The 25,874-nt window shown below is 46.3% G+C and overlaps 1 protein-coding gene across 2 annotated transcripts in view; it reads left to right on the top strand.

Annotated features, from left to right (window-relative positions):
* Window positions 1-25,874, top strand: part of LOC116948271 (osmosensitive cation channel TMEM63C-like) — a 49,032-nt gene that overhangs the window by 12,387 nt on the left and 10,771 nt on the right. For both annotated transcript variants that reach the window (XM_032964775.2, XM_032964774.2), the window contains exons 6-19: window positions 512-654; window positions 1,897-1,948; window positions 3,532-3,640; window positions 11,543-11,616; window positions 13,566-13,646; window positions 14,457-14,583; window positions 17,838-17,971; window positions 18,580-18,702; window positions 19,424-19,577; window positions 20,332-20,438; window positions 20,979-21,065; window positions 22,279-22,344; window positions 24,601-24,763; window positions 25,493-25,598. In XM_032964775.2, coding sequence (XP_032820666.1) covers window positions 512-654; window positions 1,897-1,948; window positions 3,532-3,640; window positions 11,543-11,616; window positions 13,566-13,646; window positions 14,457-14,583; window positions 17,838-17,971; window positions 18,580-18,702; window positions 19,424-19,577; window positions 20,332-20,438; window positions 20,979-21,065; window positions 22,279-22,344; window positions 24,601-24,763; window positions 25,493-25,598 — 1,526 coding nt within the window. The remainder of the gene's footprint in view (window positions 1-511; window positions 655-1,896; window positions 1,949-3,531; window positions 3,641-11,542; window positions 11,617-13,565; window positions 13,647-14,456; window positions 14,584-17,837; window positions 17,972-18,579; window positions 18,703-19,423; window positions 19,578-20,331; window positions 20,439-20,978; window positions 21,066-22,278; window positions 22,345-24,600; window positions 24,764-25,492; window positions 25,599-25,874) is intronic.

Here is a 25,874-nt window from a genome sequence, read left to right as displayed (position 1 = left end):
TAGGTGCTCTCTAACAGAGTGATGTTTTTGTATATATACGGAGCTATAATTGGGCAATCTAGGTTTATTTCCTGGTCTTCTGGGGCCTAAATTAAGAACCAATGGGATACTGACAACAGCATCAGCACTGGGGTGATATATTACTGGGTAGTGCAAAGCCCAGTATTGAGCTGTGTATCTTTAACATGTACACACAATCAGCACTTGACGGGACAGTTTATCCATGCCAAACGGATGGGGAGACAGGGAAATCTATGTTTTGTGTGCTGGTGTCTAGGGATCTCTGAGTTGACGCGTGTGTTCAGCCAGAGAGCGGTGGTGCAGTGGTTCGTGTACTTTTCTACGAATCTAGCGAACCAAGTTAATTTCCAGCCACAGCTAACATCGGTACCAAATGTCGTATCACCGCCTCGTGCGTCGTGCCTGCCTTAACAGTGTTCATTTATACGACTTGTCCAAAAGAATCTGTAAAGGCTGCACAAGGCAGATCTTTGTCTTTATCTTTGTCCAGTCAGGAGGACTTCCATGCTCGGTGCGGCGTGGACGCTGTTTACTACCTCTCCTTCCAGCGCTACGCCATCGGCTTGCTCTGCATCATCACCGTGCTGTCGATGGGTGTCATCCTGCCCATCAACATCTCTGGAGATATGATGGGTGTGCGAATGCCCAGAGACAAACAGTAATCCCAAGGGATTGTTCGATATCGCCAACGCCTACGCATTGTCAACACCGAGCTTCCCCTATGACCAAATCACCCTGAGTACTAAACTATTTTCATATTATATCAGGTAAGGCCCCTTGAGCCATATAGTTATTTTTAGAAGTGACCTAGCCACAAACGATAACTCAACAAAGTGGCTTATCTTGTCGTGATTTATAGCAGCCAAATACCCTAAACGCATATTTCTAAGTGTGGAGGGGAAAACCGGCGGACCCGGAGAAAAATCCACACAACCACGGGGAGAACATGCAAACTCGAAATATACAGCAGCAGGCGTCAGGGTCAGGATCGAACCCACGACCTCCTGTACACCAGAAGAGGTAATTAAGATCTCACCACGGGGAGAGAGAGAGACACGCAAACTCCAAATATACAGCAGCAGGTGTCAGAATGTCGGGATTGAACCCACGACCTCCTGTAGACCAGGCAAGGTAATTAAGATCTCACCACGGGGAGAGAGAGAGACACGCAAACTCCAAATATACAGCAGCAGGCGTCAGGATGTCGGGATCGAGCTGATGAACTCCCACATACCAGGCGAGGTCATTAACATCTCATAGCCACCGTATGCCCGCTCTCGTCAGATCTCGGAATCTAAGCAGTGTTGGGCCCAAGTAGTGCTTAGATAGGGGACCACCATGCATAAATGGTTTGTCATAGGTGGCTGTGGGACCATGCTAAGTAGTGGGCAGCAGAGGGCAATGCAACGCAATTCATTTTTGTTATGTATATCTGTCTATCCGCGTCTCTGTTTCCCTCCTTCACCAACCGCAGACTGACCAGTGTGGTGAAGTATGGTCACAATAATCCATACGACCTGCACAGGCATGAGAGAGGCCCTCATCCAGAAGTGGATTACACATGTACACACGCTTAAACACCATAAGCAAGAGGGAGATGTTGCCAGGCTTAATATAAGCATTTAAAAAATGACAAAAAATAGTAAAAGGTCATAAAAAGTATCCTCTTGGAATTTACGTTTGGCTGTATTCTTTTGTTAGGGGGAGAGAGAGGATGATGGGTGAATAAGGTATATTTTGTACATTTGTAAACGTTGATAATGTGTATCAATCACAGTGCCTGATTCCTAATTATAACCTTGACGCCAGCCTAAACGTAATAAATGTGAGTGTAAAGTGAATCAATGGGTAATTACACAGCACTTTATATTTCAGGTGGTGACATTTACAACTTTGGCCGTACAACGATAGTCAACATATCTCCATCGTAAGTACCCCACGGCTTGTGAAGTTTATGTGTTTTAGGTTTATTTCGCACATCCTGCAGACGTAAAATTATCGTTCGCAGAATGGCGGTGAGATTTAGCAGACACAATGGGCCTGTGGGTCAATGGACGCCTTGGCAGATTAGCGGCTCGTTAATGCACGATCGGTAGGAATTACGTCCAATCACGTCCACGCATTTAACGATTGTTCTGCTTGTGATGGTAATTTCAGTAATGTGGGTACACTATGCAACATCAGAGGCTCATGTAGCCACTTGTCCTCAAACCACGGTTTAGTGAAGCTGTAATAAATATGCGTTTAACAATTCACAAATTCCCCCCCCCACCCTTCCAGGGATTTTATGAATAATTTCAATTTGGGGATTGATTTTGATTCAAGAATCAATTCCTGTTTGAAGTTGCGATGCGTTTAGAATCTGGAGTGGCTGATGTGGTTTACATGAAGCAATCCCATGCAACATATATGAATGGATAATTGTCGATTCTTGCATGGATGATTTATTGCATAGTGGTCATGAAAGTGCATTTTTGTGTTCCAGTTGATGCTATTTGGCAGAATGCGAATACAAAAGGACAGCTGGTCTTTAGTAGAATTCTAACGCAAGTCGAAAATGTGGTGCATTAAGTGTTACACACCTAGTAAGATGTAATGTAATTAAGTAGAGCACTAAACTTATATTATAATTACTGTTCCTTAAAAACTCATATAATGCATATCACGACCTTCATCCAGTAGTGGATAGATCATGGCTGATAACGATGATTATTACTCAACAAAAATTGGAATGTTTTGGCCACCGGTGTGTTGAAGAGTGAATCCACAACATTTACAGTTTGGCGAATTGCCCGATGATGCTGGATGTGTTTACCAGCGAAACGTTGTACTCAAACTGTAAATGTTGTGGATTCACTCTTCAACACACCGTGGGCTAAAGTAGTGAATTATTTGTCTTTTGTCAACGTGACACTTTTTTTGCTGATTGGCCATGTCGGGTGGTGGAGGGTTACAACACATTTATAAATAACGCGATCTAACCCAAAAACCTTTATTATGAATAATATTGGTCGCGAAAGCCTACATGTTAAACTGGAATGTTTTGACTAAAATAAGTTGCTATTCTCCAAAGCCAAATGGGATACTTTTCACCTGTGTTTGGTTGGGTCTATATGCGTGTGGTGCTTACTTATGGCGCTTGCTCCTCCAGTGTATACAGATAAATGGAGATCTTTATATATGTGCGTTTGTCTATGTTTCGTGGGGAGCTGTAGTGGTTAGCGCACTGCACCATGAACCTGGTGACCTGCGTTCGATTCCTGCTCATGGCCAACACCCGTGGTGATTATCTGAATCGGTCCTGGGCCTCTCCTCGGTCGAATAAGTCTCAAATGAGTACCTGGTGCTGTGTGTAAACATCACCACTAGAAGGACAAAGTCGGCGAGGCGTGGCACTGGCCACCCACCCCCTCGTGTGCTCTGCCGGCCTTGTAGGTGTTCCCTAACAGCACTTGCCCCAACAGTCTCTTAAGGTTATATGGGGGATCTCTGTATGTGTGCATTTCACAGAAACAATATCCTGTGGGTTCACACCACATTCACAGTCCTCTACTTCTTCATCACCGTGGTTCTGATGCAGAGGCATCGACGGCTCGTTGACCACAAGCACGAAAACATGGTGAGACCACAGCCCAAAGATGGGCACATTTAGCCTCGACACTGCCTTTTTCCATTAAGACAAGAGGACCACAATGCACTTCTTCAGGAAATGCTAGTGGTTTTTGCACAATTTTGTGTGTTGTTTAAAACTTCATCAAGCAGTGGATTATTAATCGATAGCGGTTGTTCATACTGCAGTTTCGTGTTTTTAAAATCGCTCCACCCTGCTCTCGCTTACCTCTTTGTTTGACCATTTTGATCCTGTTCCACTTTCCTCTCATTGGTCAACAAATTACAAATCCAGGTAAATCCATTTGTATATAAAACAATCGTGAAGGTATAGCAGTCTTCTTCTCTAATTTTCAGAGGTGGGCTTCTTTAGCCGATAAGACATCACCTGTGTGAGGGCCGCCACATCATTGTTGGCTTTGACAGCGGCATGATGATGATGGGGGGGGGCGGTGTTTTCACCCTTTGTGTATTGTCGGGGGCCGCACGTCAGGGCTAAAGGCCACCTGGGGCCACCATTGGCCCGCGTGCCTTGCAATGAAGAACGCTGACTTAGAGTGACACAATGAAGAACACTGACTTAGAGTGACACAATGAAGAACACTGACTTAGAGTGACGCAATGAAGAACACTGACTTAGAGTGACACAATGAAGAACACTGACTTAGAGTGACACAATGAAGAACACTGACTTAGAGTGACACAATGAAGAACACTGACTTAGAGTGACACAATGAAGAACACTGACTTAGAGTGACACAATGAAGAACACTGACTTACTGACACAATGAAGAACACTGACTTAGTGACACATTGAAGAACGCTGACTTAGAGTGACACAATGAAGAACACTGATTTAGAGTGACACAATGAAGAACACTGACTTAGAGTGACACAATGAAGAACACTGACTTAGAGTGACGCAATGAAGAACACTGACTTAGAGTGACACAATGAAGAACACTGACTTATAGTGACACATTGAAGAACGCTGACTTAGTGACACAATGAAGAACACTGACTTAGAGTGACACAATGAAGAACACTGACTTAGAGTGACACAATAAAGAACACTGACTTAGAGTGACACAATGAAGAACACTGACTTACAGTGACACAATGAAGAACACTGACTTATAGTGACACAATGAAGAACACTGACTTAGTGACACAATGAAGAACACTGACTTATAGTGACACAATGAAGAACACTGACTTAGTGACACAATGAAGAACACTGACTTAGAGTGACACAATGAAGAACACTGACTTATAGTGACACAATGAAGAACACTGACTTAGTGACACAATGAAGAACACTGACTTACAGTGACACAATGAAGAACACTGACTTATAGTGACACAATGAAGAACACTGACTTAGTGACACAATGAAGAACACTGACTTAGAGTGACACAATGAAGAACACTGAGTTAGTGTGACACAATGAAGAACACTGACTAAGTGACACAATGAAGAACACTGATTTAGTGACACAATGAAGAACACTGACTTAGAGTGACACAATGAAGAACACTGACTTAGAGTGACACAATGAAGAACACTGACTTAGTGACACAATGAAGAACACTGACTTAGTGACACAATGAAGAACACTGACTTAGTGACACAATGAAGAACACTGACTTAGAGTGACACAATGAAGAACACTGACTTAGAGTGACACAATGAAGAACACTGACTTAGTGACACAATGAAGAATGCTGACTTAGAGTGACGCAATGAAGAACACTGACTTAGTGACACAATGAAGAACACTGACTTAGTGACACAATGAAGAACGCTGACTTAGTGACACAATGAAGAACACTGACTTAGTGACACAATGAAGAACACTGACTTAGAGTGACACATTGAAGAACACTGACTTAGAGTGACACAATGAAGAACACTGACTTAGAGTGACACATTGAAGAACACTGACTTAGAGTGACACATTGAAGAACACTGACTTAGAGTGACACAATGAAGAACGCTGACTTAGTGACACAATGAAGAACACTGACTTAGAGTGACACAATGAAGAACACTGACTTAGTGACACAATGAAGAACGCTGACTTAGTGACACAATGAAGAACACTGACTTAGTGACACAATGAAGAACACTGACTTAGAGTGACACATTGAAGAACACTGACTTAGAGTGACACAATGAAGAACACTGACTTAGAGTGACACATTGAAGAACACTGACTTAGAGTGACACATTGAAGAACACTGACTTAGAGTGACACAATGAAGAACGCTGACTTAGTGACACAATGAAGAACACTGACTTAGAGTGACACAATGAAGAACACTGACTTAGAGTGACACAATGAAGAACACTGACTTAGAGTGACACAATGAAGAACACTGACTTAGAGTGACACAATGAAGAACACTGACTTAGAGTGACACAATGAAGAACACTGACTTAGTGACACAATGAAGAACGCTGACTTAGAGTGACACAATGAAGAACACTAACTTAGAGTGACACAATGAAGAACGCTGACTTAGTGACACAATGAAGAACACTGACTTAGTGACACAATGAAGAACACTGACTTAGAGTGACACAATGAAGAACACTGACTTAGTGACACAATGAAGAACACTGACTTAGTGACACAATGAAGAACACTGACTTAGAGTGACGCAATGAAGAACACTGACTTAGAGTGACACAATGAAGAACACTGACTTAGTGACACAATGAAGAACACTGACTTAGAGTGACACAATGAAGAACACTGACTTAGAGTGACACAATGAAGAACGCTGACTTAGAGTGACACAATGAAGAACACTGACTTAGTGACACAATGAAGAACACTGACTTAGAGTGACACAATGAAGAACACTGACTTAGAGTGACACAATGAAGAACACTGACTTAGAGTGACATAATGAAGAACACTGACTTAGAGTGACACAATGAAGAACACTGACTTACTGACACAATGAAGAACACTGACTTAGTAACACAATAAAGAACACTGACTTAGAGTGACACAATGAAGAACACTGACTTAGAGTGACACAATGAAGAACACTGACTTAGAGTGACACAATGAAGAACACTGACTTACAGTGACACAATGAAGAACACTGACTTAGAGTGACGCAATGAAGAACACTGACTTAGAGTGACACAATGAAGAACACTGACTTACTGACACAATGAAGAACACTGACTTAGAGTGACACATTGAAGAACACTGACTTAGTGACACAATGAAGAACACTGACTTACTGACACAATGAAGAACACTGACTTAGAGTGACACAATGAAGAACACTGACTTAGGGTGACACATTGAAGAACACTGACTTAGAGTGACACAATGAAGAACACTGACTTAGAGTGACACATTGAAGAACACTGACTTAGAGTGACACAATGAAGAACACTGACTTAGAGTGACACAATGAAGAACACTGACTTAGTGACACAATGAAGAACGCTGACTTAGTGACACAATGAAGAACACTGACTTAGAGTGACACAATGAAGAACACTGACTTAGTGACACAATGAAGAACGCTGACTTAGTGACACAATGAAGAACACTGACTTAGTGACACAATGAAGAACACTGACTTAGAGTGACACATTGAAGAACACTGACTTAGAGTGACACAATGAAGAACACTGACTTAGAGTGACACATTGAAGAACACTGACTTAGAGTGACACATTGAAGAACACTGACTTAGAGTGACACAATGAAGAACGCTGACTTAGTGACACAATGAAGAACACTGACTTAGAGTGACACAATGAAGAACACTGACTTAGAGTGACACAATGAAGAACACTGACTTAGAGTGACACAATGAAGAACACTGACTTAGAGTGACACAATGAAGAACACTGACTTATAGTGACACAATGAAGAACACTGACTTAGTGACACAATGAAGAACACTGACTTAGAGTGACGCAATGAAGAACACTGACTTAGAGTGACACAATGAAGAACACTGACTTAGAGTGACACAATGAAGAACACTGACTTAGAGTGACATAATGAAGAACACTGACTTAGAGTGACACAATGAAGAACACTGACTTAGAGTGACACAATGAAGAACACTGACTTACTGACACAATGAAGAACACTGACTTAGTGACACATTGAAGAACGCTGACTTAGAGTGACACAATGAAGAACACTGATTTAGAGTGACACAATGAAGAACACTGACTTAGAGTGACACAATGAAGAACACTGACTTAGAGTGACGCAATGAAGAACACTGACTTAGAGTGACACAATGAAGAACACTGACTTATAGTGACACATTGAAGAACGCTGACTTAGTGACACAATGAAGAACACTGACTTAGAGTGACACAATGAAGAACACTGACTTAGAGTGACACAATAAAGAACACTGACTTAGAGTGACACAATGAAGAACACTGACTTACAGTGACACAATGAAGAACACTGACTTATAGTGACACAATGAAGAACACTGACTTAGTGACACAATGAAGAACACTGACTTATAGTGACACAATGAAGAACACTGACTTAGTGACACAATGAAGAACACTGACTTAGAGTGACACAATGAAGAACACTGACTTATAGTGACACAATGAAGAACACTGACTTAGTGACACAATGAAGAACACTGACTTACAGTGACACAATGAAGAACACTGACTTATAGTGACACAATGAAGAACACTGACTTAGTGACACAATGAAGAACACTGACTTAGAGTGACACAATGAAGAACACTGAGTTAGTGTGACACAATGAAGAACACTGACTAAGTGACACAATGAAGAACACTGATTTAGTGACACAATGAAGAACACTGACTTAGAGTGACACAATGAAGAACACTGACTTAGAGTGACACAATGAAGAACACTGACTTAGTGACACAATGAAGAACACTGACTTAGTGACACAATGAAGAACACTGACTTAGTGACACAATGAAGAACACTGACTTAGAGTGACACAATGAAGAACACTGACTTAGAGTGACACAATGAAGAACACTGACTTAGTGACACAATGAAGAATGCTGACTTAGAGTGACGCAATGAAGAACACTGACTTAGTGACACAATGAAGAACACTGACTTAGTGACACAATGAAGAACGCTGACTTAGTGACACAATGAAGAACACTGACTTAGTGACACAATGAAGAACACTGACTTAGAGTGACACATTGAAGAACACTGACTTAGAGTGACACAATGAAGAACACTGACTTAGAGTGACACATTGAAGAACACTGACTTAGAGTGACACATTGAAGAACACTGACTTAGAGTGACACAATGAAGAACGCTGACTTAGTGACACAATGAAGAACACTGACTTAGAGTGACACAATGAAGAACACTGACTTAGAGTGACACAATGAAGAACACTGACTTAGAGTGACACAATGAAGAACACTGACTTAGAGTGACACAATGAAGAACACTGACTTAGAGTGACACAATGAAGAACACTGACTTAGTGACACAATGAAGAACGCTGACTTAGAGTGACACAATGAAGAACACTAACTTAGAGTGACACAATGAAGAACGCTGACTTAGTGACACAATGAAGAACACTGACTTAGTGACACAATGAAGAACACTGACTTAGAGTGACACAATGAAGAACACTGACTTAGTGACACAATGAAGAACACTGACTTAGTGACACAATGAAGAACACTGACTTAGAGTGACGCAATGAAGAACACTGACTTAGAGTGACACAATGAAGAACACTGACTTAGTGACACAATGAAGAACACTGACTTAGAGTGACACAATGAAGAACACTGACTTAGAGTGACACAATGAAGAACGCTGACTTAGAGTGACACAATGAAGAACACTGACTTAGTGACACAATGAAGAACACTGACTTAGAGTGACACAATGAAGAACACTGACTTAGAGTGACACAATGAAGAACACTGACTTAGAGTGACATAATGAAGAACACTGACTTAGAGTGACACAATGAAGAACACTGACTTACTGACACAATGAAGAACACTGACTTAGTAACACAATAAAGAACACTGACTTAGAGTGACACAATGAAGAACACTGACTTAGAGTGACACAATGAAGAACACTGACTTAGAGTGACACAATGAAGAACACTGACTTACAGTGACACAATGAAGAACACTGACTTAGAGTGACGCAATGAAGAACACTGACTTAGAGTGACACAATGAAGAACACTGACTTACTGACACAATGAAGAACACTGACTTAGAGTGACACATTGAAGAACACTGACTTAGTGACACAATGAAGAACACTGACTTACTGACACAATGAAGAACACTGACTTAGAGTGACACAATGAAGAACACTGACTTAGGGTGACACATTGAAGAACACTGACTTAGAGTGACACAATGAAGAACACTGACTTAGAGTGACACATTGAAGAACACTGACTTAGAGTTACACAATGAAGAACACTGACCTAGAGTGACACAATGAAGAACACTGACTTAGAGTGACACAATGAAGAACACTGACTTAGAGTGACACAATGAAGAACACTGACTTAGTGACACAATGAAGAACACTGACTTAGAGTGACACATTGAAGAACACTGACTTAGTGACACAATGAAGAACACTGACTTAGTGACACAATAAAGAACACTGACTTAGTGACACAATGAAGAACACTGACTTAGAGTGACACATTGAAGAACACTGACTTAGAGTGACACATTGAAGAACACTGACTTAGAGTGACACATTGAAGAACACTGACTTAGAGTGACACATTGAAGAACACTGACTTAGAGTGACACAATGAAGAACACTGACTTAGAGTGACACAATGAAGAACACTGACTTAGAGTGACACAATGAAGAACACTGAATTAGTGACACAATGAAGAATACTGACTTAGAGTGACGCAATGAAGAACACTGACTTAGAGTGACACAACGAAGAACACTGACTCAGAGTGACACAATGAAGAACGCTGACTTAGAGTGACACAATGAAGAACACTGACTTAGAGTGACACATTGAAGAACACTGACCTAGAGTGACACAATGAAGAACACTGACTTAGAGTGACACATTGAAGAACACTGACTTAGAGTGACACAATGAAGAACACTGACCTAGAGTGACACAATGAAGAACACTGACTTAGAGTGACACATTGAAGAACACTGACTTAGAGTGACACATTGAAGAACACTGACTTAGAGTGACACATTGAAGAACACTGATCTACGGAGTTGTCGATGTGGAGTCAGTATTGTGTGGGACACGTGCAGGATGGGGGAGGGCAGGTTAGTGAGACTGGTAATTGAATGATGCTCAGAGGTCAGTGACTAAGGGAAGACCTCATTCCAGTTTGTTGTGGGATGCTGTGATTTTTTTTTATTTTGGTCAGCTGTCAACTTTGTATGTGTGTATGTTTAATGTATTTCGCCGCATACGTATCCAACCGTGCTAATTGTAGGTGCGAGAGAACATTGACTATACACAGACAGCAGTTCTAAAGAAATTATTTTCCAATCTAGATTAAAGTGCATAGCTCCAGGTGCTTCCTAATATTGGAAGGAAGCGCATTCCAGATAGCTGCAGAAACGCATCTAAAAGCGCACAATGCAGTGACCGTCTTTGTTCGATGGTTAGCCAAAAGCCGCTGCGAGGTTCACCGGAGTTTGCGTGATGGTTTTTGCTCCTTGACGAGATCAGCAAGGTATTGTGGTTCATTTGTGGCAAGCACTTTGTGTGTAAAACCTTGGAACAGTATTCGTGTCTATGAGAAGAAAATTAGGAATAGTGTGGTGTGGTAACAATCAACTAAATTTTCCGTGATAACCTCTGAACCTTAACATATATTTAATGTATTGTTGCTATTCCTCCCCTCTAGGAGATGAGAACCTTGTTCATCACTGGACTACCGAAAGAAATTACCAACTCGGCTATAGTGGCCGCACACTTCCAGTGAGTATAACCGTACCGGGGAACTGTCCCTGTGCTTGAGTACCAGACGCTGGTTTGTGGCAGGGCTCTGTGTGGCCATGTGGTTGCAGCCACTGAGCCCACTACCAGCTGCCCAGAGGTAGATGTTAAAGACCAGGTTTGTTTCCAAAATAGTTCATTGTGTGTTGCAGTGGGCATGAATATGTAATTTATATAGATGGTGCCACGGTGGCGAGATGTTAACTATCTCGCTTTGTATACAGGAGGTTGTGGGTTCAATCCCAGCCCTTATGCCTGCTGTATATTTGGAGTTCATTCTCTGGGTCCTCTGGTTTTTCCCTCCAGAATTAGAAACGTGTGTTAAGAGTATTTGGCTGCTATACATTTTGACATGATAAGCCACTTCGTTGAGCTATAATTTGTGGTCAGATTGCTTCTGAAAAAGAGCTACATAGCTCAGGGGGCCTTACCTGGTAACATAAAATAATTATAGTTTTTATAGTCTTTTAGTATTTGAAAATGTTTAAATAATAAAAAAATAGTAATTGACAGTCCGTTGTCCATCAACTGCTGGATGAAGGCCTTGACACACCCTGTTGGTCATGGGGATTGTTTGGTCATGCCTCACTACACTGCGCTTGACAGTGTGCGTCAGTGTGGGGGTGGCCCAGGACTCGTCCAAATATCACTTTGAACTGATCATTTTTGTCTGCAAATAACACCTTTGGCAACTGACAACTTAACCTTTGCCCTTCCCTATATCGGCTAAAGCAAAAACAAGTGCATTAATACTGCATGGTCAATATCAGTACTTGAGAAAGACAGATACGTATGAGAAATTGGTCACACCGCTCTTGTGTGTGCCACACAAGCCTGAATAAGTTGCTCGCTAACAGTGCTCGCGAGTTGATGGCCGGTGGTCGAGACTAGCCAGGGAATGGCAGCCAAGGGAGAGAACACCCCGAAGAGAATATGGAGCGATCAAATCAGCTGAAATCGGCTGACGTGCAGGTGCGAGGTAGATCGCAACGCACGACGACATTGAGGAGGCCTTCGTCCGCGTCAATCATCACTCCACCAGTGAGCATTGGTGACTATACTGTACCGATGAGTCTATTTTTGTGTCGCTGGTGCATCTCCGTCGGTTACATTTACTCAAATTTGTTTTGACGGTGAATTGAGACAAGAACCACAATGTACTGCTTCAGGAAATGCAGGTGGTGGATTGATAATGAATTGTGGTTGATGATTATGATAAAAATGGTCAACAGTCCATAAGGCTCAACAGGGATCATGTGTGTCTCCATCGTGCGTTGTTTGTGTCTCTGTGGTGCGTGTGTCTCTGTGGTGTGTGCGTGTGTCTCTGTGGTGCGTGTGTGTGTCTCTGTGGTGCGTGCGTGTGTCTCTGTGGTGCGTGCGTGTGTCTCTGTGGTGCGTGTGTCTCTGTGGTGCGTGTGTCTCTGTGGTGCGTGCGTGTGTCTCTGTGGTGCGTGCGTGTGTCTCTGTGGTGCGTGTGTCTTCATCGTGCGTGTGTGTGTGTCTCTGGTGCGTGCGTGTGTCTCTGTGGTGCGTGCGTGTGTCTCTGTGGTGCGTGCGTGTGTCTCTGTGGTGCGTGCGTGTGTCTCTGTGGTGCGTGTGTGTGTCTCTGTGGTGCGTGTGTGTGTCTCTGTGGTGCGTGTGTCTCTGTGGTGCGTGCGTGTGTCTCTGTGGTGCGTGCGTGTGTCTCTGTGGTGCGTGCGTGTGTCTCTGTGGTGCGTGCGTGTGTCTCTGTGGTGCGTGCGTGTGTCTCTGTGGTGCGTGCGTGCGTCTCTGTGGGGCGTGCGTGTGTCTCTGTGGTGCGTGCGTGTGTCTCTGGTGCGTGCGTGTGTCTCTGTGGTGCGTGCGTCTCTGTGGGGCGTGTGTCTCTGTGGTGCGTGCGTGTGTCTCTGTGGTGCGTGCGTGTGTCTCTGGTGCGTGCGTGTGTTTCGCAGCGAGGCGTACCCGGGCTGCACCGTGACGGGGGTACAATTCTGCTACGACGTTCAACGACTCATGAAGCTGGACACTAAAAAGTAAACATTGTGGTTTCTGACATTTGGTACGGTGGCGACTTATTTTGATATCTCCGTACAAATACGATGTGCTGCTGTATATTAAACGTTAAACAAAACCTGTACATATATTAATTTGTGCATGCTTTGATATAAGAATAGATGAGATTTGTTTATTTCTGTACGTAATAAAAAAATGTCAAATGTGTCGGTATAAGTGAGTCGATGGGGTCACATACGACGAGAATATTCTCCAGTGAGCACAACGTGATCCTGCGTCACAGATCTCGCATTTGTGTTCAACAAAATCACAAATATATAAAACACAGTAAAGCAGAACAAGGAGCAATCAATCACTAATAAAGGGGAAGGTTAATTAAGGAGTTAAACATAATGGGGGAAGTGATTGCAGGAATGTCAGCCCCTCCTGCTGAATTGAACGTTTTTACCTTTTTACAACTGAGGCTGAAAGCATTGATGATTTGGCTCTGTCCGTCCGTCCATCTGTCCGTGAATGGAGGGGAACGCTCGAACTCTCATACATGTGGTCCAATATGAACACAACTTGTAAGAATACTTTTCCTACCCTATAGAAATAATTTGAAGAGTTTTTAAAGGGTTGCCCAGAACTTGGAGGCAAACCAGAGCAAGGGGCCTTTTGCAGTAGCAAAAGCAACTGGGGTGTGAGCGTATGCGTGGTCCATCGATGGGCATTTGAAAAAGTCCCGTTCGGCCGTCATGAAGGAAAGGTTTCCCGTGATGTGGAGGGTGCTGCGTGGGTTCAGTGCAATCACGCAAAGTGACGAGAGCCGGCGTGCGTCCCTGTGCCAGGCGGCGAGCCATGCAGGGCCGACTCTACTGCCTGGCCATGTCCAAGAAGGAGCGGGCACCCGTCATGGTGCGAGTCCGCGCCCAGGGCTGCCTCCGCCTGTGCGACGTCTGCGGCATCTGTCGGAAGGTCGGCGTATGTGCATTGTGTATGTGCATTGTGTGTATTGTGTGTGTGCATTGTGTGTGTGTGCATTGTGTGTATTGTGTGTGTGCATTGTGTGTGTGCATTGTGTGTGTGTGTGCATTGTGTGTGTGCATTGTGTGTGTGCATTGTGTGTGTGTGTGCATTGTGTGTGTGCATTGTGTGCATTGTGTGTGTGTGCATTGTGTGTGTGTGCATTGTGTGTGTGTGTGCATTGTGTGTGTGTGCATTGTGTGTGTGTGTGCATTGTGTGTGTGTGTGCATTGTGTGTGTGTGTGCATTGTGTGTGTGCATTGTGTGTGTATTGTGTGTGTGTGTGCATTGTGTGTGTGTGCATTGTGTGCATTGTGTGTGCATTGTGTGTGTGCATTGTGTGTGTGTGTGCATTGTGTGTGTGCATTGTGTGTATTGTGTGTGTGTGCATTGTGTGTGTGCATTGTGTGTATTGTGTGTGTGTGCATTGTGTGTGTGCATTGTGTGTGTGTGCATTATGTGCGTGTGTGTGTACACTTTGTGTGTATTGTGTGCATTGTGTGTGTGTGTGTGCATTGTGTGCGTGTGTGTGCATTGATTTGGTAATAGCTGCTCAGTCAGAGGAGGAGTTGGAGACGCTGCTGCTGAGACTGGAGCGTGCCACTAAGAGGTGGGGCCTTACCATCAGCCCCACCAAAACTAAGCACCTGCCTGGGTATTTTGTACCATCGGACACTCCACCCCCACAACTCCCAATCGGTGATGGGGCAGTTGTGGAGAGAGTGGAGAGTTTCCCATACCTGGGTAGTGTACTTATGACTGGCTTCAGTTTAGCAGCAGAGGTCTCACTCCGAATCAGTCGAGCGGCAATATATTTTAATCGGTTGCGTAACGCTGTGTGGAAGCTACCTGGTCTGTCGCTCCGCACTAAGCTTCAGGTCTTCTCGGCCACGGTCATTCCCTCCCTTCTCTACGCTTGCGAAACGTGGACCCCCCTAATGGAACATCATCGCCGGTTAGAAACATTTAGGCTGGCCTGCCTACGATCCATTCTGGGTTTAACCAGACTGGATTGTGTGAGGAGCTCACAAATCCTTGAAAGATCTGGGCAAGGTCCCATCGGTGAGCTCCTCCGGCGGGCAAGGCTGCGATGGCTGGGTCATGTAGCCCGCATGCCCAGCCAACGCATGCCGAAACAGATTTTGTTCGGCCGGATTGAGGGGGCTAAGCGGGCGCGGCACGGGCTAGAGAAGAGATGGAGTGATGTGGTACAGGAGGACGTGGAGCTGAGTGGACTTGCCGATGACTGGTACCAGCGGTGTCAAGATCGACCTCTGTGGAGGAGGCTCGTGAAGGATGCTACTGGGCAGTTGGAGGTAGTCGCCCTCCAACAACAACGGAGGGCGGAGGAGCGACGCTCACAACAACGAGCGGAGCGCCGGGTGGCTAAAGCACAGCAGGTTGGCACAGTAGGGGGCACAGGTGGTGCATCAGCCAGTCATCTCAGTCAGTCGACCCGTGGCACCTGGGTCTGCCCCGTGACCTCCTGCTAGCGGGCGTTCGACACTTCACGTGGCCTCAGGGTGCACATAGCCTGGCACAAGCGTCGTGGTGACGTCACCGCCACTTAGTGGCGAATGGCGGTTGTTGTTGTTGCATTGTGTGTACACTTTGTGTGTATTGTGTGCGTGTGTGTGTGCATTGTGTGTGTGCATTGTGTGTGCATTGTGTGCGTGTGTGTGCATTGTGTGCGTGTGTGTGTGCATTGTGTGTGCATTGTGTGTGCATTGTGTGTGTGCATTATGTGTGCATGTCAGTGCATTGTATGCGTGTGTGTGCATTGTGTACGTGTGTGTGCATTGTGTGTACACTTTGTGTATTGTGTGTGTGTGTGTTCATTGTGTGCATGTAAGTGCATTGTGTGTGCATTGTGTGTATATGTGTGCATTGTGTGTGCATTGTGTGTACATTGTGTGTGCATTGCGTGTGCATTGTGTGTGTGTCAGTGCATTGTGTGTACATTGTGTGTGGGGAGCGATAGTGTAGCGGTTAGCGCGCTGCGCTATAAACCTGGCGACCCGGGTTCGATTCCCGCTCACGGCCAACACCAGTGACGATTATCTGAACCGGTCCCGGGCCTCCCCTAGGTCGACTCAGCCTCAAATGAGTACCTGGTGCGGTGTGTAAACATCGCGACTAGGGAGACAAAGGCGGTCGGGCGTGGTGCTGGCCACCCACCCCCTCGTGTACCGTTCCGGCCTTCCTAGGTGCTCGCTAACAGCACTTGCTCCTACAGTCTGTTATGGCTATATGGGTGATATTTGTCTTTGTGTGTACATTGTGTGTGCATTTTGTGCGTGTCAGTGCATTGTGTGTGCATAGTGTGCGCGTGTGTGCGTGTGTGTGCATTGTGTGCGTGTCAGTGCATTGTGTGTGGAGAGCGGTAGTGTAGCGGTTAGCGTGCTGCGCTATGAATCTAGCGACCCGGGTTCGATTCCCGCTCACGGCCAACACCAGTGACGATTATCTGAACCGGTCCTGGGCCTCCCCTAGGTTGACTTAGCCTGAAATGAGTACCTGGTGCGGTGTGTAAACATCGCCACTGGGGAGACAAAGGCGGTCGGGCGTGGTTGCTGGCCACCCACCCCCTCGTGTACCGTTCCGTCCTTCATAGGTGCTCCTCGCTAACAGCACTTGCCCCTACAGTCTGTTAAGGCTATACGGGGGATCTTTGTTCTTTGTTTTTGTGTGTGCATTGTGTGCATTGTGTGCGTGTGTGCATTGCGTGTGCATTGCGTGCGTGTATGTATTGTGCGTGCGTGTGTGTTTGGGGAGCGGTGGTGCAGTGGTTAACGCACCGCACTACAAACTCGGTGACCCGAGTTCGATTTATGCTCAGGGCCAACACCAATGATGATGATCTGAACCGGTCATGGGCCTCCCCTAGGTCGATTCAACCTAAAATAAGCACCTAGTGTAATGTGTAGCCATCAGCACTTGGGAGACAAAGGTGGCCGGGCGTGGTGTTGTTCACGCACCCCCTTCGTGTGCTGTGCCTGCCTTCACAGGTGCTCACTAACAGCACTTCCAACAACAGCTTGTTTAAAGGCTATACCCGGAATCTTTGTGTTTGTCTTTTTCACATGCCTCTCTGCAACCTCAGTAGATGTTCAATAACCCCACCTCCCCCCCGCCAGTCCGACTAACAAACCTCCTCCCCTGCCGTCACGCGTCCCCGCTTGGCCCCCGGCCGCCCGCCGGCACAGGTGGACGGCGTCCAGTACCACAGCGAGCGCGAGGAGGCGCTCACGGACGAGTGCGAGAACGAGAAGATGAGGGTGCTCACCAAGCCGCTGGGCATGGCCTTCGCCACCTTCCAGGACGCGTGCATGACCCAGGCGTGCGTCTTTTTGTACAAGTTCTTCATGACCTCGTGTGACCTTGTCGGGTCGATAGCGGCTTCAGTGGCGCCGTTTGTTGCTGGCCTCTCGGCATCTTGGGCGCCACTGGGCCCCGTGCTCAGCAACTGGGATATAAAAATAAAGCCACCGGCTCGGTCGCCCAACTGCCTCCCGTCCCGTGTGTTTGAAACGAAGATCTCGGCCCGTACAGGGTGCGGAAAAATTAATGAACGCAGAGATGTCGGGACGGCGCCTTTTGTGTTGTTGTGTGGAGGGATGTGCACAAAATTTAGCCGAGAAGAGAGGAGTTGCCTCTCGCGAGGATCTTCCTCTGCAAGCATTTGAAATCAGTCTTATAAGCCGGCCGCTCCACAGACGTGAGACAACCAATGGCAAACATACGAGCTGAGTGCGCTAAGATCAAAGCGGACGTGTTGTGAAATGTTCAAGCATCCTGTGCAAAATGTCCCAAGTAAAATGGTGCGCAGTATGAGCATCTGTTACGGTTTACCGTACGGACGCACGATTCCTGATTTTCGCCACACCCGGTATAATGCGAGTGCCGTGGTAATGATTTTCACGCTGCGCCTGGCCCCGTTCTTGGCAGCATCCTGCGCGAATACGGCTTGTGCCGCTGTCTGCGTCGACCCACGCGCTCCCGGGTGAGCGACTCTCTCCGCTCGTCTCGCTGGCATGTGAGCTACGCGCCCGCTCCGCAGACCATCTGCTGGTGAGACTCACAGACGCTCAGACACGCAAACGAACGGACGCATGCATGGGCACACACGCAGACATGTATTGGCACAAACCATTCGACTTTTTTATTGTGGAAATATATAGAAGCCAAATACTCAAAACGCATGTTTCTAAATGTGGAGGGAAAACCCGGACCTGGAGAAAAATCCACACGACCATGGGGAGAACATGCAAACTCCAAATTTACAGGCGTCAGGGTCGGGATCGAACCCACGACCTCCTGCATACCTGGCGAGGTAGTTAATATCTCGCCACCGTGGCGCCCCAAGGATATACGGCTAAATGCATAGATGAACAGACAGATATACATACAGACAGATGGAAGGACACATTGACAGGCACCGCAAATCATCTGCTAGTGAGTCACATTCCGTCGGACACACGCAAGAGCAGATGGACACATGCGCCAATGGGCAGATGCACATACACACAGACGAACTGATCGACAGACAGACACATGCACCAAGGGATGGATGGATAAACACTCACGAATGGCCATATGGACAGACACACAAATGGATGGATTTATGGATGAACACATCGACAACCCAACGGACAGACGGTCAGTCGCACGCACCAATAGACAGACGGACGGCCACACGAACGGACGGATAAGCACACAGACGAACGGAGCGACGGACGGACACAAAAATCTAAACCGGCACCCTGACCCGTGTGTGCACGCGAGCGTGCAGGGATAACCTGTCGGTGCAGGGTTGGGTCTGGTGGCTCCGCTTCTTCCTCATCAACGTCCCCCTGTTTGTGCTCATCTTCTTCCTGACGACGCCCTCGATCATCATCAGCAGCATGGACAAGTGGAACGTCACGCGCACTGTGGAGGACCTCAACGTGAGGACGTGCGCAGAGACTCTGCACTCAGCCACGGTCGTTTCGTGATGTCACGTGTGCGAGCTTGAATGCATACGCACAGATATATGTTCAGTCAATGCTCCATTATCCAGGGGTATTGGCAGAATGCGATGGCCCGGATAAAACAAAAGTATGGATTGTATGTTATTGTGGATATATGCTAAATAGGTTCCCACTTGTTGTATATTATATGGCCGGCCAGATTGCATGTTTTGGTTTTCACAGTTTATCCAATTTTTACCCAATGAAATGTTATCTCTGTTGTGGTTGCCCGGTCATTGCCAAGTTTTGCCGGTACTTGATGTTTCGTCGGCACAACCTGATGTATGCAGTTGTTCCCGTGCAGTGTCTAGAGATGTTGATCGTATTAAAGGTGTTATATAAATCCAAATTATGAATGCAAACATTTCAGTTAGGCTATGGAAGATAATGCGTTTACCGATTGTAGAATGGGGGATGAATGCTCGGTGATGTGTCAAGTGGTTCTCTCCGTGAGATTCGCAACTCGTTTGTTTTTCAAGGGCTCCAATACCCCTTTAGGTAATCATCTCTTGTTTCTACTGCAGCATTTAAAATTCTGTTCTGACTTTCATTGTTGTCCCTTTCCAATTTCTTTCCCTTGCCGAATGTTTCTTCTGTGTGTTGCCACTGCTCCTTGAGAAACGCTCTGTGTTTAAACGCAGCTCAATGAGAATCCTCCATTGCTGTTTATGTCTCCGTCTCTCCGTTACAGAACCCTCTCATCAGCCAGTTCTTCCCGTCCATTCTGCTGTGGATATTTTCAGCCACACTTCCCTTCATCGTCTACCAGTCCACTACCTATGAAGCACACTGGACTAAGTACGCTCCGTATTATTATTTATTGGCGTCGGAGAGCTGGGCTCTCCAATTATTTACATAATCAATGACTTCTACCGATTATCAGTTCGATCGTTCGACTAATGAGATTATACGAGAATAGTTGTAAAACCAATTGAACTGTTCTCACGTGTGCCACTGGACGGGAGGTGATGCGCCGGGATCATCAGCTGTGTCACACTGGGCGAAGCTTGTTGGAGGATTCCCACCTTCAGGGAGCACGATATGGGTGCTGCCACCAACTTTAAATGGGCGCGAGTATATGACCACCCAAAAATTGTCGTCAATGACTTCTTTGTCGACTTAATGGGCTGATCGCCAAGGCTCTAAGCTGGATCTTCAGACACGCCTGTGAGCTGCGTGTGGAATCTCTCCGCACGCAGCTTCTGCGGCTGATGGCAAACCGCTGACCACTGCTGAGAGCCACCTTCGCTCGATTTGAATTCGCAACGTTTTGTCTTCCCGTCTTTGAAGGTTTTTCCACTGATTGTACGTTCACGCGCCACTCACGTTTACTTGCAGGTCAGCCACAAACCAGTTTCTGATGCACAAGACTTACACTTTCCTCGTCTTCATGGTGCTCATTCTGCCATCGCTGGGCCTGTCCAGGTACGCTCCTACAAATGGCTCATTGGCGGATGTTTCTGTATTCTTCAAAGGGAAGCCTCATTGAGTGTCAAGACTCTGTCAACAACTGAGACTGCATCCATTCTGTATATTCTCATATAAATTATAAGGAATATTTGTCTCAAAATATTTTCCTTCAAGATTAATGTTAAACGTGATAATTTATTCAAAGATACCCTCTTACAGTATTACTCGTAATCCTGCACAGCAGTGCTGAAAGAGCTCCATGCAACATTTGTCTTTTTGCTGACAGGGAGTGCTCTTACTAGCAACATCAGCCAAACCCGTGGTTATTTGTTTATAAACCCTAATGCTGCTGATGAAACCCAGAAGGTCAAAACCTCTGCAAAGTCTCCTTGCTTAAAGCGATGCTATTTGGTTAACATCAGTATAGAAGGACACGAGGCCGACAATTTAAAATATGAACAGTTTATGTAGATTTTGATCTAAAGCTTTTGTGACTGCAGGCATCCATATTCTTGGTTCTTTCGGTAAAGTCACGTGACTTTACAGAATAGAACCAAGGATATGAATAGTTTCTGTAGAGATACAGAACAGAGATTGAGTCATTTATCTGCGCAGCACATATGTAGTGTAATAGCGCCGGCTGGTGACCAGCAGCGGCAACAGTGGTGTACAAACAGTACACACGCCGGTGAGCATATGCACGGCTGTGTGTCGGCGGGGCGGAGGAACTGGGGCAAGGGTCACGGAAGACCCCATCTGGAAGCCCCTGGAACCTGCTAGTGGGTTCGAGAAGGGAGGCGCGGCCAGGGCGAAGCCAGGCCGCGCCGGTAGGATTTGGGATTGGATCGTCTCGTCGTCGCTGTTGTCTCGCCGCCATCGTCGCTGCAGTCTTCTCTCGACATTGCGCTGCTAGACAGCCTGTTAGCTGTCTCAGTCGGCGCCACCAATGCTAGACGGCTCGTGTTGTGTCATAGGCAAGCGAATACAAATATCGTCTCCTAAGTCGTGCACTACACATACTTGCTGCCCTGCTTCCTATTGGCACAACCTTACTGCCCTGGGCGAATCCTCGCCGTACCCGTGTCACAAACATTGACACTCTTTCACTCATGCGGCATTGTTTTAGTTTGCATCGCCCTCTCCAGCCGTGTGCTTTGTGCGTACGCTACACGTGCATGTTGTGCTGTATGCGTCCTCTACACATGTATGTTGTGGTTTTATGTCACAGTTTTGACGTGTTCTTCCGCTGGCTGTTTGACAAGGACCTGCTCAAGTCTGGCACCATCCGCTTCGAGTGAGTGCTGTCTCAGAACTAAAACAACGATGTATTTTTATCTTGCCAGGTAAGGTCCACTGAGCTATATAGTTCTCTTTCAGAAGTCACCTGGCCACAAATGATAACTCAACGAAGTGGCTTATCATGTGGAAATGTATATCAGCCAAACACATATTTCTAAATGTGGAGGGAAAAACCGGAGGACCCGGAGAAGAATCCACACGACCACGGGCAGAGAGACACGCACACTCCAAATATATAGGCGTCAGGGTCAGGATCGAACTTACGACCTCCTGCGTACCAGGTGAGGGAGTTCACATCTCGCCATCACGGTGCCCATAAACAAAAGTGTCCCCCCGTGCAGCCTGTATAGACGGTTGAGTTAAGAGCTCTTCGCGAGTAGCACCTATGAGGGTTGGCACGGCACACTAGGGGGTGGGTGGCCAGGACTACGCCCGGCCGCCTTTGTCTCCCTAGTTTACACACCGCACCAGCTACTCACTTCGGGCTGAGTCGACCTAGGAGAGTGAATGCTATACGGGGATCTTTGTCTCTCAACCACTGTGCTATTACCTCCAATTAGCACGGTTGACTATGTACGGTGCAAAAGAAGTTCAACATACATACAATACAGGCGTGCGTGTGTATATGATTTTACCACTATACTCATACAGGTGTGTGTGTGTGATTGTACCTCTGTACTCACACAGATGTGTGTGTGTGTGATTGTACCACTGTGTTCATACAGGTGTGTGTGTGTGATGGTACCACTGTGTTCACACAGGTGTGTGTGTGTGTGATTGTTCCACTGTGTTCACACAGATGTGTGTGTGTGATTGTACCTCTGTACTCACACAGATGTGTGTGTGTGTGATTTTACCACTGTGTTCATACAGGTGTGTGTGTGTGTGATGGTACCACTGTGTTCACACAGGTGTGTGTGTGTGTGATTGTACCACTGTGTTCACACAGATGTGTGTGTGTGTGTGTGATTGTACCTCTGTACTCACACAGATGTGTGTGTGTGTGATTGTACCACTGTGTTCATACAGGTGTGTGTGTGTGTGTGTGATGGTACTACTGTGTTCACACAGGTGTGTGTGTGTGTGATTGTACCACTGTGTTCACACAGATGTGTGTGTGTGATTGTACCACTGTGTTCACACAGATGTGTGTGTGTGTGATTGTACCACTGTGTTCACACAGGTGTGTGTGTGTGATTGTACCACTGTGTTCATACAGGTGTGTGTGTGATTGTACCACTGTGTTCATACAGGTGTGTGTGTGTGATTGTACCACTGTGTTCATACAGGTGTGTGTGTGATTGTACCACTGTGTTCATACAGGTGTGTGTGTGATTGTACTGCTGTGTTCATACAGGTGTGTGTGTGATTGTACCACTGTGTTTATACAGGTGTGTGCGTGTGTGATTGTACCGCTGTGTTCATACAGGTGTGTGTGTGTGATTGTACCACTGTATTCATACAGGTGTGTGTGTGTGATTGTACCACTGTGTTCATACAGGTGTGTGTGTGATTGTACCGCTGTGTTCATACAGGTGTGTGTGTGTGTGATTGTACCACTGTGTTCATACAGGTGTGTGTGTGATTGTACCACTGTGTTCATACAGGTGTGTGTGTGTGATTGTACCGCTGTGTTCATACAGGTGTGTCTGTGTGTGATTGTACCACTGTGTTCATACAGGTATGTGTGTGTGATTGTACCAGTGTGTTCATACAGGTGTGTGTGTGTGTGATTGTACCACTGTGTTCATACAGGTGTGTGTGTGATTGTACCACTGTGTTCATACAGGTGTGTGTGTGATTGTACCACTGTGTTCATACAGGTGTGTGTGTGTGTGTGTGATTGTACCACTGTGTTCATACAGGTGTGTGTGTGTGTGTAATTGTACCGCTGTGTTCATACATGTGTGTGTGTGTGATTGTGCCACTGTGTTCATACAGGTGTGTGTGTGTGTGTGTGATTGTACCACTGTGTTCATACAGGTAGGTGTGTGTGTGATTGCACCGCTGTGTTCATACAGGTAGGTGTGTGTGTGTGATTGTACCACTGTTCATACAGGTAGGTGTGTGTATGATTGTACCACTGTGTTCATACAGGTGTGTGTGTGTGATTGTACCACTGTGTTCATACAGGTGTGTGTGTGTGATTGTACCGCTGTACTCACACAGGTGTGTGTGTGATTGTACCGCTGTACTCACACAGGTGTGTGTGTGTGTGCGCGTGTACGATTGCCCCGCCGTGCCGGCGCAGGTGCGTATTTCTGCCAGACAACGGCGCGTTCTTCGTGAACTACGTGGTGACGGCGGCGCTGCTGGGCTCGGCGGCACGGCTGCTGCGCCTGCCGGAGCTGGCGCTGTACGGTCTGCGCCTGTGCCTGGCTCGCTCGGACGCACACCGGCATCACGTGCGCAAGGTGATGTCCACACGGGCATCGAGCCCCCAACAAGCCCCCACGTCCGCTTACGCACACTCTTGCCTTGAGGGCCGTTGTTGATAATATAAAAAAGAGATCATTTTCCCCCGCTCTTTTCCCGGCTATCCTCTCGGCGGCGTGTCACGAGCCGAAGCATCCGTTTGGATCTTTCGCACAGCAGCGCAACCCTCCGTGTTGGAGAACCGTCGGCTCGCTACACTCGAGCGGCCGCTTTAACGTTGACATGTGGCTCCCTGCGTTCTGTCCAGCAACTCAGTAGTTGCTCTGTACACAATTGACGAGCCACCCGGCCGCCTCAGGTGAAGCACTTATTTAGGCCGACATGGCACACCCGAAGGGTGGTGTGGCCAGATCCACGTCGGCCGCTTTTGTCTGCCCAGCGCTAATGCTCTACTTGCCGCAGTAGCTACAACAGATGAGTTGAGCTCGTGGAGGCCCGAGATAGGTTTAGCTACAGCTTTACTCTGTTGTTACCCATGGCTGGAAGTCGAACCTATGTGGCTGTGTTCGTAGTGAAGAAAATTGCGATACAAATGCTTCCCAAAATGTATGTACATACATACACGCGCACGAACGCAGTGGCGCTGTTACATGCATGTGTGCCACACGGGCCTTCGTAAGTGTTCGCGAACAACACTCGCCCCTACAGTCTATTAAAGGCTATTTGGGGGATCTTTGTCTGTGATCGTGTTTCGGCCCTGTTCACAGCGCTGCTGCTACGAGTTCCCGTACGGACTCGAGTACGCGTGGACGATGTGCATCATAACCGTCACCATGTCCTACAGCGTCACCTGTCCCATCATCACGCCCTTCGGTAGTGTTTTGCACTCCCACCACCGCTCACCAAACATTTTGGTTTACTGCTGCTTTCTTTCATTTTGCCTTCCCAGGACCCCCGTGTAGTATTTACCCACAGAACTCCAAGTAATTGGTCTTGTAGCCCAAATCAAAAACATTACAGCTGTCTGCAACTACTTTTATTTTGTTGAAAGAAAAATGAGAGTGGAGTGATGCTCATCTCTCGTTTACAACCCTAAGCCAGTGATCAAAATTCCACATTCCTGTGGCAGGGGCCAGTCGTGCTTTAAGA

The sequence above is a fragment of the Petromyzon marinus genome, chromosome 33 (genome assembly GCF_048934315.1).
Source record: "Petromyzon marinus isolate PM22_M1 ecotype Great Lakes invasive population chromosome 33, UKy_Petmar_22M1.pri1.0, whole genome shotgun sequence".
In the NCBI taxonomy this organism is placed as follows: Eukaryota; Metazoa; Chordata; class Hyperoartia; order Petromyzontiformes; family Petromyzontidae; genus Petromyzon; species Petromyzon marinus.
This window is presented reverse-complemented; position numbering and strand designations above follow the sequence as displayed.